At 45.9% G+C, this 15220-nt stretch overlaps 1 protein-coding gene across 3 annotated transcripts in view; it reads left to right on the forward strand.

Annotated features, from left to right (window-relative positions):
- LOC143987600 (centromere protein H-like) overlaps positions 1-15220 on the forward strand; it is a 232043-nt gene that overhangs the window by 67728 nt on the left and 149095 nt on the right. For all 3 annotated transcript variants that reach the window (XM_077486459.1, XM_077486458.1, XM_077486457.1), the window contains one exon: positions 7508-7563. In XM_077486459.1, coding sequence (XP_077342585.1) covers positions 7508-7563 — 56 coding nt within the window. The remainder of the gene's footprint in view (positions 1-7507; positions 7564-15220) is intronic.

Genomic DNA, 15220 nt, shown 5'->3' on the forward strand with positions numbered 1-15220 from the left:
GTTGGGCCCGCTATACAGGAGCTTAAGTGTATCAACGTGAGTGGCTAGTTGAAGACCCCAAATCTCATCTTCTCTTCAAGAGGACTGAAGCTACTAGTCCCAATACGGACAAACACATACTTAGGGCTCTGCATATGCATTGGGTGTGTGGGACAGTTTGTCTAGAAATGTAAAAAATAATGGAATTTGCTCTGTATCCTTACAGGGTGACACTGTGGATGCACTAGTAAAAGTATGCCAACATCCTGGTATTGTATGAGAAAAGCTAGAAATTGCAAAGATGGGCTTTGTAGGCACACACATAGGATATTAGTGGAGCTCCACTGGTTTTTGGGTTTATTAAAAGTCAGCATCTACAAAAAGTATAGCTGCTGACTTTTAATAAATAGACACTCTCCTGTCCAGCGATGGGGCCGCCCAAAGCCTCCGTTCCTTCCTTCCTCTTTGCGGCGCTGACATTGCGAGTGTGAGTGTCCGGCTGTGACAGTTTTTGGCTTCACAGCCCGGTCCACACTGCGCATGCTGCGCTGCGCTCCATCAATTGCCAGGCAATGTTCTGGGACCTGACACATGTCCCAGAACATTGCCGGGAGGGAGGGGCCACCTAGGAATCGTCTGGGCGGTCAGAAATCGGAAGTAGAAGTGAGACAGGAAGTCCCACTCCAAACCAGGTACCCAGCCCCCCCCCCCCAAAAAAAAGTGACATGCCAATTGTGGCGGCATGTCAGGGGGTGAGGAGGAGTACTTAAAGCAGAAGGTCCACTTTTGGGTGGAACTCCGCTTTTAGGTATTCTAATCTAAAGGGATAAAAGGTATGATATAATATAACCAGTAGCTAGGGATGAGCTTCGTGTTCGACTTGAACATCGGCTGTTCGTCCGTTCGGCGAAGTCCGAACATTTTGGTCCATTCGTGCCAAATTCGTGTGGCGCTCACGGCCCACAATGCACTGCGATGGCGCAGTGCATTGCTGGCTCATGATTGGCCAAGCATGCACTGTGACCCCGCATGCTTGGCCAATCGCAGCGCCAGCAGCGAGGAGAGCCATGATTGGCCACAGGCAGGATGCCTGTGGCCAATCATAGCTCAGGCTGTGTAGTGCACGCCCCACACTATATATAAGGCCGCCAGCGCGGCGGCCTTGTGTAGTGTGTTGGCGTCTGAAGCAGTGGGTGTTCTGTGTACCTTCAACACAGTACACACCGATCATTTTCGGCCGATTGTCGATCTTGCTGTTGTGTCGTGGTTGTTGTCTGCGTGCCCTGACCGCAGTATACACCGCTATATTCACCTCACCTATATAGCTAGTGATCTATCTTTTATAATAGAGCTTGCAGTCAGTAGTGTTAGGAGCTTGTGCGTGCTGTCTGCGTGCTCTGTACCCAGTACATACCGCTATATCCACCTACATAGCTGTTCTCTATTTGAGCCCACTTGCCATCTGCAGGAGTTATTGGAAGTTGTGTGTGCCTCCAGCACAGCACAGTATACATCTGTATATACCCCTTTATCTCTGGTGTTCTATAATAAAGGCATCTGCAGGAGTTAGTGGGTGTTGTGTGCCTCTAGCACAATATACACTACCCAACTGCTTTTTTACCCAACTCCCTTCAGGCCATTACCATGTCTGGAAGGCCAGCGAGGAGAGGCAGACAGGCGCGAGCCAATAAAAGAGGGCAAGCAGGCTCTGTGTCTAGAGACAACAGTGCTGGTCGTGGACGCGGTGCATTGTCATCAGCACGTGGCCATGGGACACGCTTGTCCTTCTTTTCGGCAGCTGGACATGTTGAGCCGCAACATGCCAACGACTTGGTAGAGTGGATGACCAAGCCCTCTTCATCATCCTCATCCTTTCTCACCCAGTCTCAGGGTACTAGCAAAGCAGCTGCCAACGCATCATCTTCCCTCCTCTCAATGTCATCATCAGTGACTCCTTCCCTAGACCCACCACGTCCTCCTGAGGAGTCTCCTGAACTCTTTGAGCACAGTGTTGGGTACATGCTCCAGGAGGATGCCCAGTGTTTTGTGGGCTCTGATGATGACACTCGGCTAGAGCAAGGCAGTAGCGTGAGCGCAGAGAGAGGGGATGCTCAAGAAGGACAGCAATCTGGCAGTCATGTTCCACAAGCTGCAGCATACTGCCAGGTTTGCTACAGCGATGAAGCGGGAGGGGATGATGAGGGCACTGACTCCACGTGGGTGCCTGGAGGGAGGAGGAGGAGGAGGCACATGTCCAACGAGGCAGGATGCCCTCCGGGGGCCAGCTTAGGGGCAGCACACCGACTGAATCACACGGCAGAGCTCCGCCTGTGCAGGGTGCTGCCTCTGCGCGTTATTCTAAAAGTTCTTTGGTGTGGGCCTTTTTTGAGACGAGTGCATCAGATCGCACCGCTGCTATTTGCAACATATGTCTCAAGCGTATCTCACGTGGCCAAAACATCAGCCGCTTGGGCACCACATGCTTGACCAGACATATGTTGACATGCCATGCAGCTCGTTGGCAAGCGTACCTCAAAGACCCACGCCAAAGAACAAAGCAGACCTCTCCTTGTTCCTCATCAGCTGGCATCTCCAACCCCACTAGACCTTCAGTCCTCTCTGAAACCTGCTCTGAGAGGAATGAAGGTGTAGAATTAGGTGTGTCACAGCCAAGTGCTTCCGGGAACTCTGCTAGCGGTACACCCACGTCCGATTATAGCAGGCAAATGTCCCTGCCCCAGCTGCTGGACCGGCGAAAGAAGTTCACTCCCAGCCATCCACATGCCCAGCGGTTGAATGCTAGCTTGGCTAAATTGCTAGCACTTCAACTGCTGCCTTTTCAGTTGGTAGACTCGGCCCCCTTCCGTGAGTTTGTACAATGTGCGGTTCCTCAGTGGCAGGTCCCCAAACGCCACTTTTTCTCATGGAAGGCGATTCCGGCTCTCTACCGGCATGTGGAAGGCAATGTCCTTGCCTCGCTGGACAGGGCGGTCAGCGGTAAGGTGCATATTACCGCTGACTCATGGTCCAGCAGGCATGGACAGGGACGTTACCTGTCTTTCACGGCCCATTGGGTCACTCTTCTGGCAGCTAGGAAGGATGCAGGACAAGGTGCAGTAGTGTTGGAGGTTGTTCCGCCACCACGCCTCCAAAATGCTACTATTGGTTGTGACACACCTCTCTCCTCCACCCCCTCCTCTTCTTCTTCCTCCATGGCCTCTTCCAGTGCTCTGTCCTCAGAACCAGCGGTGCTTCGTAGGCGTTACAGGGGCTACGCAAGTACGCAGGCAAAACGATTTCCATGCCGTGCTTGCGCTGGTTTGTTTGGGGGACAGGAGCCACAATGGGGCGGATGTTTTGTCAGCTTTGCAGGGGCAGGCCGAGAGGTGGTGGACACCACGCCAGCTTAAGCCAGGAATGGTGGTTTGTGACAATGGCACCAACCTCCTCTCCGCCCTCCGACAGGGACAACTGACCCATGTGCCCTGTGTAGCTCATGTCCTTAACCTGGTGGTGCAGCGGTTCTTGGGCAGGTACCCCGGCTTACAGGATGTCCTGAAGCAGGCCAGGAAAGTCTGTGTGCATTTCTGCCGATCATTTAATGCCTGTGCTCGGCTGGCTGAGCTCCAAAAGGAGTTAAACCTGCCCAAGAACCGCCTTATATGTGACATGCCCACCAGATGGAACTCAACGTTGGCCATGCTGCAGCGGCTGCACACGCAGCAGAGGGCCATCAATGAGTACCTGTGTGACTACGGCACCAGGACAGGGTCAGGGGAGCTCGGTTTTTTCTCACCACGCCAGTGGGGCATGATCAGGGATGCATGCACTGTCCTGTCACCGTTTGAGGAGGCCACAAGGATGGTGAGCAGTGACAGTGCATGCATCAGTGACTGTACCTCTTGTCCACCTCTTGGATCATACGCTGCGTGGAATAATGGACAGGGCACTTGAGGCAGGAAGAGGAGGACTTCCTTGCCTCTCAAGGCCCCCTTTATCCAGACAGTGTTCCTGCTGTGCCACCCATCACACAGGAAGAGGATGAGGAGGAGGAGGAAGAGGAGGAGGAGGAGGAGGATGATTGTGTCAGCATGGAGGTGGAGGCTGGCACTCAGCAGCAGCAGTCTTGTAGGGATGATTTACAGTCCCAAGAAACACGTGGACTTGTACGTGGCTGGGAGGAGGTAGCTGTGGATCATGTTGTCCTTAGTGACCCAGAGGACTCCGGACCAAATGCCTCAGCTAACCTACGCTGCATGGCCTCCCTGATCCTGCAAAGCCTGCGGAAGGATCCTCGTATTCTTCGGATCAAGGAGAGGGACCATTACTGGCTGGCCACTCTCCTTGATCCACGGTACAAGGGTAAGGTTGCCGACCTTATCTTGCCATCGCAGAGGGAGCAGAGGATGAGACATCTCCGGGAGGCCTTGCAGAAAGGTCTGTGCAATGCGTTCCCAGAGACTGGGAGGTTACAAACTCCTGGTCCTGGACAACGTGTTGCTGAGGCATCGGTCAGAAGGAGCGGTGGAGAAGGTGGCCGTCTGATGCTTTCAGACAATTTTTTAGTCCGCAGCCCCAAGGTATGATCGGTTCCAGCACCCATCGCCAGCGTCTGATTTACATGGTGCAGGAATACCTAGGGGCAAGGTCAGACTTGGACACCTTTCCCACCGAAAATCCTCTGGCTTACTGGGTCTTGAGGATGGATCACTGGCCAGAGCTTGCACAGTATGCAATTGAGCTACTGGCCTGTCCTGCATCCAGCGTTCTTTCGGAACGCACCCTTCAGTGCTGCTGGTGGCTTTGTTACCGATCACAGGGTGCGCCTGTCCACCGAATCAGTTGATCGACTGACCTTCATCAAGATGAATCAGTCTTGGATCACCCACAGCTACCAAGCACCTGAAGCTGATGTAACAGAATAATTTGTTTTGAAATATCACATCCCTTCAAGACTGCCTATGCTGATGCTGAGTGACTGTCCTGTTTTATGTTGATTGTCTATCCTCTTCCTCCTCCGCTGATATGTTGGAAGAACATTTCTGGTTCTGGGTGATGTCGTCAGCCCAATTTTTCTGCCCCTCTTTAACAGGGGTGTTTAATTACAATTTTTGATGAAATGCTTTGCAGCAGGGCTAATTCCTGCAATAAAATTAGAGTATATGGAAGAGGTTGCAGTGTGGTGGCACCAGTGCCTAAGGCCTAATTTTTCTGCCCCTGTTTAACAGGGACATGTAATTACAATTCTTGATATAATATTTCACAGGAGGGCCCCTTCCTGTGCCCACCCAGAGTAACGGTGAGGACTTATAGTGTTGTGGCACCAGCACCACAACCACCAAAGGTCAATTTTTCTACCACTGTTCAACAATGGCATGTATTTATTTACAATTCTTGATATAATCGTTCACAGCAGGGCGCTCCAGCGCCCACCAAGAATCACTTTCAGGGCTTACAATGTTGTGGCAAAACCAACACCTTGTTCCGCCATTTCTGCAAAGCATATAGGGCAGGCCCCTACTTTCAAACATCCAATTTACAAACATCTCCTACTTGCAAACGGAAGGAGACAACAGCAAGTGAGATGAAAAAAGATGGACGACAAAACAAATTATACAGGGGTGATAACCCTTCCCTATGTTTTCCAAAAAGCTTAAAAATAGTTTTTTTGACTGGAGCTACACTTTAAAAATGTACCAGTTGAAAATTACAAACAGATTCAACTTCACACAACAAACCTACACAGTCCCTGTCTTGTTTGCACCGCCTGTATACTGCTGTTCTGAGTATATAGGGCCTGGGGGCCACACGCATTTCCTTTTTTTAATATGGGTACAGGGTTCCCCTTAATATGCGTACAAGACCCAAATAGGCTGGTAATGGGCAGGGAGGGCTACCCATGCCATTTTTCTCAATGATTTTCAACCATATTGCAGGAACCAGATATAACATTAAAACCGCAAGCAGTTTTAAATGGTGTTATTTCCGTTTAATGTCATTTTGTGCAGGGACTGTTCTAAACACGGGAAACACGTGGCACTTCACAGGCATACTACAGACACCCCCCAGGCACCATATTTTAAGGCATATTTCACTTTTTTTTTTTTCACTTTAATCGTCATTAAAATCAGTGCTCCCGCCAAAACTGCCATTTTTAAAAACATTTTAGGCATTGACCCATGTCCCCTGGGGCAGGAGCCAGGTCCCCAAACCCTTTTTAGGACAGTATCTTGCATATTAGCCGTTAAAATTGGCACTTTTAATTTCGAACGTTCGAGTCCCATAGACTTCAATGGGGTTCTAACGTTCGTACGAATTTGGGGTCCGTTCGAAAGTTCTGGTGCGAACCGAACCGGGGGGTGTTCGGCTCATCCCTACCAGTAGCACTATCCACAAGAAATTAAGTGCATGCAGTGGTTGAGTCAGTCTGAGGTCACAAGAAGATTTTCCACTCAACATGTTGCGAGCACAATTGCGCTTTTTCAGGAGCTTTTAGATCTAATAAATATGTAAAAAAACATCAAGTGTATGTATATATTTATAAATGTGTGTGTGTGTGTGTGTGTGTGTGTGTGTGTGTGTGTGTGTGTGTGTGTGTATGTAATATATACAGCTTTCTTCACTAGAGTGACGCTACCAATACTCGTTAAACAATGTTACATGGATATTTGTTATTACACATAATTTTAGACCTTTGTTCTGCCCCTTTTTTGGTTAATAAAAAGGTACTACTGATTTTTAAAGCCCCGCAATTTTTGTGCATGTTTATAAAATCAATATTTTCACAAAAAATACCCACTAAAATCCTTATTTGCACACCTAAACACAAAGTAACTTGCATAATGCCTACTAAGGCCTCGTTCAGTGGGGTGTGCTAAAGTGTACGCCCATGGAGGACCATGTTTTACCTACATGGGGATTTTCTGTGCATCCCAGTGCAGGCAGTCCTATTCATGTCAAATGGGACACAGACAGTGCGAGTTCAAGGACATGCACCCACATGGATGTCAGGTTTGGAGAAGGGGCTGTGTTCTTTCAGCTGCTGCATCCCAACTGACATGAATGGGACAGCCTGCACAGGAATTTATGGAACAGCTGTGCATTCCGTTCATGTCATTTGGGGTGCAGCAAAACTGGTAACCTGTAGACATTTTTAAACATCACCTAAATTGAGCTAACTTTACTGTTTTTTTTTTTTTTGTTTTTTTTTATTCAAAAAAAGTGTATTTTTTCCAAACCAATTGCGTGTGACATAAAGTATTGCTATGACTGCCATTTTATTCTCTACAGTGTTTGAAAAAAATATATCATGTTTGGTTCTAAGTAATTTTCTGACAAAAAAAAATTATTTTAACTTTGTAAATGCCAAGTGTCCTTTTAAAGCCAACTTTTATTGCCTATCTACATGAGCCTTTGCGTAAATATTTGGGAGAGACAACATTTTGATGGCACAAGTGAATAATCCACTATAAATATGACATTACATGATTTTAGCAGTACTTTTCATTCATTTTATTTATTTTCACAGGTTTAAAAAACAAATGGAACAACAGTTAAAAGATATGAAGACTGACCTCACGACACGTTAGTATTCTGGTTTCTTCTAGTTTGCTTGTAGTATATGTATCCTTTAAAGCGGTGTTCCAGCGTTTTTTTTTTTTTTTTTTTTTTTTTTTTTTTTTAGCAACTACAAACAGTGTAGCTGCTGACTTTTAATAAGGGCACTTACCTGTCCAGCGAACCCGCGATGTCGGCCCCCCGAGGCCGATCTGCCCATCGTATCGGGTGCCGACACCACCATTGCAACTAAGGGAAACCGGCAGTAGAGCTTTGCGGCTTCACTGCCCGTTTCCTACTGCAGATGCGCAAGTCGTACAGCGCTTTGTGAATGGCGCACAGGGAAAGGGGGAGCTCGCCGAAGAGAAGGACGGGACGGAACAGCTCTGCGGACTAGGAAGAGGCAGATTAAGAAGACTGCCTAGCAAAAGGGGTTTCTGGTAAGTAAAACATTTTTTTTCACATTTTTTTTTTTTTTTTTTTTTATATTTATTTCAGAATTTTTTTTAATGTATAAATGTTTTTTAGGGTGGACCTCCGCTTTAAGTACTAAAGTGCCTTGTTACAGATCTAAATATTCGCTTAATATTTATCTACTGTTTTTAGAAGTGAATTCTCAAACTTGGAACTCTTATAGATCTGCCATAGTCAATGAGTGTGGCTAGTTCTATGCCTGGCCTAAAGGGCCTTAGAGTCTTGTCAAATCGTAGAAAATGGCAAGTTTCCATACAAAGTTCATATATGGGATAATGGGGCAGAGCAGGTCAATAGCGACTTGTGCTGTAATCAGGCCTGTACTGGCCATCGGGACTACCGGGAGATTCCTGGTGGGCCGATTAGCTCAGTGGGGCACTGGGCCAGTTGTCAGTTTGAGCTGTATTACTGTTTTTTTATTTTTACCACCGGCTGCGGCCGCGGCTCCGCTACAGCACCTGGGCCGGCGCACAAGTACAACCCCCCCTGGTGACGCTGCCACTCACTCCCCTTATCTTACTTGTCCCAGCGCTGTGACGTCACGGCCGGAGGGCGGAGGCGGCCCGGGGATATGGGAGGAGTTCAAGCTTAGCTGCCTGGCCTGGGAGTGAAGGGAAAGCGCCGCCGAGGAGGAACGAGGAGCCAGGAACCAGAACATTGCTCCACACTCCACAGCTGCAGCCTGCAGGATTCCACTCCAGACACCAGCACAGACTGGGTCAGTGTCCAGGGACAAAGTAATCCATAACCTAACCAGTATCATCAAGTAAGCACTAAATAAGAAAATCAACTGCAGGCTGCATGGCATGTCTGTGATATCTGTAATATGCAGCATGGCGGGGGGGGGGGCGGTGTAGGAGTGAATGTACTGCTACTGTCCATGGTAATTGATTAATAATTTATTGTCACTGTCCACGGTAACTGATTATTTATTGTCACTGTCCACGGTAACTGATTAATAATTTATTGTCACTGTCCACGGTAATTGATTAATAATTTATTGTCACTGGTGACGGTAATTATTTATTTTCACTGTCCACGGTAACTGATGAATAATTTCTTGTCACTGGTGAAGGTGATTAATAATTTATTGTCACTGGTGAAGGTAATTGATAATTTATTGTCACTGGTGAAAGTAATTGATAATTTATTGTCACTGGTGACGGTAATTGATTAATCATTTATTGTCACAGTAATTGATTAGTAATTGTCACTATCCACGGGAATTGATAATTTAATGTCAATGGTCACGATAACTGATTAATAATTTATTGTCACTGGTCATGGTAATTGATTAATAATTTAATGTCATTCGTCATAGTAACTGATGAATGAATTTACTGCCACTGGTCACGGTCACTGATTAATGAATTTGCAGCCACTGGTCACGGTAATTGATGAATAATTTACTGCCACTGGTCATGGTTACTGATGAATGAATGTACTGCCACTTGTAGTCATAGTCACGAATAAATGAATGTACTGCCACTTGTAGTCATGGTCACTGATGAATGCATGTACTGCCAGTTGTAGTCATGGTCACTGATGAATGAATGTACTGCCAGTTGTAGTCATGGTCACTGATGAATGAATGTACTGCCAGTTGTAGTCATAGTCACTAATGAATGTACTGCCAGTTGTAGTCATAGTCACTAATGAATGTACTGCCACTTGTAGTCATGGTCACCGATGAATGAATGTACTGTCACTTGTAGTCATGGTCACTGATGATGAATGAATGTACTGCCACTGGTCACTGATGCATTAATGGCTGACCACTGGTCAGTCATTAATTCATCAGTGACCAATGGCAGTACATTCATTCATCAGTGAACCGTGGCAGTACTGGCAGTCTTGGCAACTGCTTGGGGAATAACTGCTGGGCTGGCTGAGAGCTCTGCTGAAGTGCTCATCCACCACTGAGCTGATATCTCCCTGGAAATAGGTGAACAGGGCACTTCTGGAGGACTCTCCTCTTCTGGGTTGCAGTCCTCTTCTTTAATATTGGCTGAGATATGGCTGGAAAGGGAGCTGCCACTCTTTGGAGCTTCCTGCATCATGGAGTAAAAGGCTGCTTTCTGTGTAAGATAAACTGAGAACAACAATCAGCTACGTTTTTAATTAATTAAAAGAGAAGTATGTTAGTTTTTTTTTTTTTTTTGCTTTTTTTTTCCTGTTTTATACTTACCTAGGTGGATGCAGCATCTATCCCCCGTTGCTTCTGCACTGAGAACCAAACCATCAAACACCGCTGATGGCTCAGGTTCTCTTAGCTGCCTAAGCAGAGAGCTGCTGCCTGTAAATCAGCAGCTCTCTGCTCTGCCCCCCCCCCCCCCCCATGCTCACTGGAGTGCTGAGCTGTGGAGGAGTGGGGAGCGGCTGTCTCAGGCTCTCAGCGGCTCTCTGAGAGGCTGAGGCAGCGGGTATCAGTCCAAGCACCTGGCAGGTCCAGACTTTTTTGTCATGATGACACTGTGCCTGGACTAATTTCTGTGACATCAGTAGAGAGCGGACTTCAGCCCACTCTTTGCTGAAAACGGGTCTCAGGAAAACTTTGCAGATGGTACATTTCTGTATTTGGGGAAATGCAGATGCAAAAATCTGCAATGCAACAATCTATTCCAGATTAGTTGCCCTGTCCTAGATTTTTCAATTCTTTTGCCAATTCACGACAAGTATATATGTGTCTGTATTGCATGTTCAAACCTTAATGGCATAGATAATAACATAAGATTAATAGAAGTTTACTCCAGAAGTATATAAGCAGTTTTGAAATTCAAGAGCAATGTTTAAATAATGTATTACACTTTAACTAAACCCATTAGGTGTGACGTGCAACAACAAACATGTTAAAACACGAGAATAAACGTAAAAGGAGGAGCTGAGAAGTTAAAGTGGTTGTATGCTCAATTTTTTAACTTTTACCTACAGGAAAGCCTATAATAAGGCTTACCTGTAGGTAAAAAAAATATTTCCTAAACCTGTACGGTTTAGGAGATATTCCCCTCGGTATGCGCCGCTGACTGCAGCGGCGCATGCGCACAAGGGGGTTCTCGTCGTGAAAATCCTGCAGCGGCCGACCGGCCGGACTGAAATCTCCTGCGCACATGCGCGGGAGTGACGATATCGCGGCTCCGGCCACTCACAGCGCCGGAGCCGCGATACCCGGAAGAAACGCCGAGGGAGCATGTCAGCTCCATCGGCGTGGATCGGGCCAGATGTCGGGGCCTCGTTCTAAGGTAAGTATTTCATAATGAGCTAGTATGCGGTGCATACTAGCTCATTATGCCTTTTGCTTTGCAGGTTTAAAAAAATAAAAAATAATTTGCGGGTTTACTACCGCTTTAAGAGAAAAATAAAAGCAAGCACTTGAGGCAGATGCCACTAAATTTGTAAAATTAGATGTATTATTTGCTGGAACATCAGCAAAAGCTGAGAGCAGTGCAGGCCTGACTGCTGTGGTAAGTCAGACATTCATTTTTTATTCCTTTTTTAAACAACATAAAGATTTGTGGACTTTTTGGAATATATGCCTACAGTTGTGACTTACTATATGTCCATTCTCAGGCTGGGTCCACAATAGAGGAGAGTGGAGAGGAGAGAGAACACGAGGCAAGCGTTGAATGTGAAGAGGATAGAGGAGATGAGCAGGAACATGAGTGTAGACAAGAGAGAGAGAAGGTGAGAAAAAAGAGGATTAGAGAGAGCAGAAGATATAACGCATGAGGGAGTAGATGACAGAGGAGATGTAAGCCAAGGAGAGAGTGTAGAAATGGCAGCATACACAGAGGAAAGTGAAGTCACCGAGGAAAACATTGATTATTACATTTGTCCCCACCAGGAAAACGTGAAGATATTTTTTAATTATCATCCGCAACAAACATCAAGTAATCCATTGATACAGAAAGTGTTCTGGTGCAAGGATGGCACTCATAGACAGTGGCTTACTTACTGCCAAGAACGCCATGCATTACATTGCTCTGTCTGCATAGCATTTGCCAAGTTCGCTGACAAATCTCCATTTATAAGTGGTATGACAGACTGGAAACATGTGCATCAGCTCATAGAGGAACATGAAAAGAGCATCGCACACAAAACCTGTGCAGAAGCATACTTCTTAAATGCCTCTAAATCTGGCGTTAAACATTTACTTAGTGGAAATCAGCTGTCCTCACACAGAACAAATCAGAAAGAGGCAACAAATACTGGAGCGTATAAGTTGATGTTGTCAAATTGATCGGCAAAAGAGGACTTGGCTATAGGTCAGAGAATGAGGCTGCATACATGCTTGACAGCAATATTGATCATGGCAACTTTTTAGAGATTAAACTCCTGTTAAGCAAGTATGATGTCTGTCTGAAAGAGCATTTAAAAGAATGCATTGAAAAATCTAAGAAGCTACATCGGACTGGGGCAAAAGGCAGAGGTTCCCTGGTTACGTTACTGTCTGCAAGAACCATTAATTCTGTAATTGACACCATTCAGCACCTTATTCAGGAGACCATTGCGAGAGACATAAAGATGCCGTAATGTTCTCGGTGCAGATTGACACCACACAAGATATCACCACACAAGATATCACCTCACAAGACCAGTGTTCTATTGTTTTGCGATATGTTACAGACACCATTCATGAAAGGCTTATTAGCATTGTCAAGTGTAAGGAATCTACTGGACAATATTTTGTGGATATTGTTTCAGAGCTTGCAGAGAAGATCAATTTAGCCTTGAGCAACTGCAAGGTCGCTACAAAGGCTTTTCAACTCAATGTCCACATTTTCACCAAATCAAGTGCATGTTTGGTGCTATGCCCATGTTCTTAACCTAGTTTTGGCTGACACAACCCAAACGGTAATTCAATGTGGATCACTTTTTTCAGTGCTTAATGACATTGCAGTGTTCTTTTGTGAGTCATATAAAAGGATGAATGTGTGGGAAAGTGAGAGCCAAGACAAGCACCAGAGACGACTCTCACTAATTGGAGAGACACGGTGGTGGGCCAAGGATAACGCTCTCAGGAAAGTGTTTGGATCATTTGCAAATCCAGATAATTGTCCCTACGTGGATGTCATTCTTGCATTGACAGCAATACAAGAAAATATTACCTTAAAAACGACCGCTCGCATTCAAGCACGAGGATTTGTAGAAGCTCTGCTGAAGCATGAGATGATACTGACGGCACAAACCTTCCTCAGGATATTTGAGAAGACTTCACCATTGTTCAAATACCTTCAAACGCAGGGAATGGATATACTGTCTGCTCATAGAATGGTTATGGCAACACATGAAAGTCTTAAAAATATGTCTAGAGATTTTGCCTCAGTTAGCGCAGCTGCAGAGAAATTTGTTCTGTGGGCAAATGAAAAATTGCAGGAGCAGGACAAAGAGATAGAACTGGAAGTTCAGTCTACATTGCCATCACAAAGAAAAATGAAGAAGAAAACCATGCCTGGAGAGATTGCTCATGCTGAAACGATCACAAGTCCAGAAAAGGCTTATGAAGTCACAGTGCACAATCCGATAATGGACACAGCTACAGAGACAATGCACAGAAGGTTCCTGAGTCATGGCACACTCTATGCTGACCTTGCATTTCTGGACCCAAGAAACTTTTGTTCAGTTAAAGTCCTCGTCTCTTTCACCACTTATGTTCCAAGAACTTAGCAAATGTCTGTCGAAGTTTGACAGTGAAGCAAGTGCTGAGAATCTTCAGAGTGAATTGAGCAGTTTTGCTCTTCAGTGGGAAAGATTAAAAATGTCTCCACTAGATGAATACAAGGTAAAAACATTGGAGAATGAGAGTGAAGACGAGCAAGTTGAAATCCAATGTAAGAAGTGTTCCTCATGTAAAGAATGCCCGCTGTGTTGCTACCAGATTTTCAGGAGGTTCAATATAATGTCAAATGCCTACCACCTCCTAGGTCTTGCATACCAGTTCCTACTCACCCTGTCCATCACTCAGGTTGCTTGTGAACGTACATTTTCTTTAACAAAAGTTTTTTTATTATTAATTTACAATTTTACTTTCCAATACAATAGGCTTGCATTCAGAATTCAGTACAGGTGTTTCACAGTATAATATAAATTCAAGCAGGCTGTTGCCTAGTAATGTAGTCATTTCCTTTGTCCGGGCGGGCCTGGGTTTTCCCATGACTGCAACAGAAGCATGTCAAACAATATTCTGAAAGCCCATGTTAATCATCTGCAGTAAATTGGTATAACGATAAGAGAAGAAGGAAAGGAGGAGATGTTCTAAAGGTCAAGAGTTGATTAGAAGAGTTGGTAGAATAAAAAGCAGGGGAGGAGTAGTGAGGGTCAAAAAGAGAGAAAAAAAAAAAAGGGAAGGAAGAGGAGTCGGGGAAGAGAAGGGAATGGGTTCACAGGGTGTGCCCAGCCGGTCCTTACAGTGACAATAAAGCAATATCAAATCTAGGAGAATGATGGTATGCGATCCAGGGTTGCCAGACCCGTAGGAACTTGGCATTGACCATAACATCGTTCAGTCGGTTCTTGACTGCCTCAAAACTCCATGCTCTTGTCAACTTAGTCGCAGTAGAGAGGTGTTGTGCCAACTGTCATTCTGGGCGTAGTAGTGCTGTGATTGGTTTGCCAAGAAGTGCCTCGAACGGATCTCTTTTAAGATTTACTCGGAGTAGACTACAGAGTAATGCATAAACCCTGACCCATAGTCTGCACTCCCGCGGGCACATCCACCAGATATGGGCCATGGTGCCCTCCTGGGCGCATTCCCTGAAGCAGAGAGGGGAACAGGTGGGGGCAAAGCGAGCCAGACGCATCGGGGTTTAATACCACCGGTACAAGACCTTATAGGTGTTTTCCAAAATAATTACGTTGCGTGAGCAGTTGGATATGGCTAGGGTCATTGCCTGCCAGTCCTCCGAGTCAAGCTTCTTCCCCAACTCCTTCTTCTCCCACTGTAAATGATAGGACCTCAATGGAGGTCTCTTCTTAGAGATCAGAGCTGAGTATATCAGAGATGTCAGACCAAGCGAGTGGGCCCTGGATCTACAGATACTCTCGAACGGTGTCAACCTGTATGGGGCGTCTTGAGATCTAATGAGACTTTGGAGGAAATTACGGATCTGTAGATACCTGAAACGTTCTCGTAAAGGTATGTCATTCGATGAGCGCAGAGCTTCAAATGATAAGATTCTAGTGGGAGTAAGCAAGGAGTGTACGTCCACTAATC

Source organism: Lithobates pipiens, unplaced genomic scaffold (assembly GCF_037356315.1).
Source record: "Lithobates pipiens isolate NorthernLeopardFrog02 unplaced genomic scaffold, aLitPip1_a1.2 Scaffold_18, whole genome shotgun sequence".
NCBI classification, from domain to species: domain Eukaryota; kingdom Metazoa; phylum Chordata; class Amphibia; order Anura; family Ranidae; genus Lithobates; species Lithobates pipiens.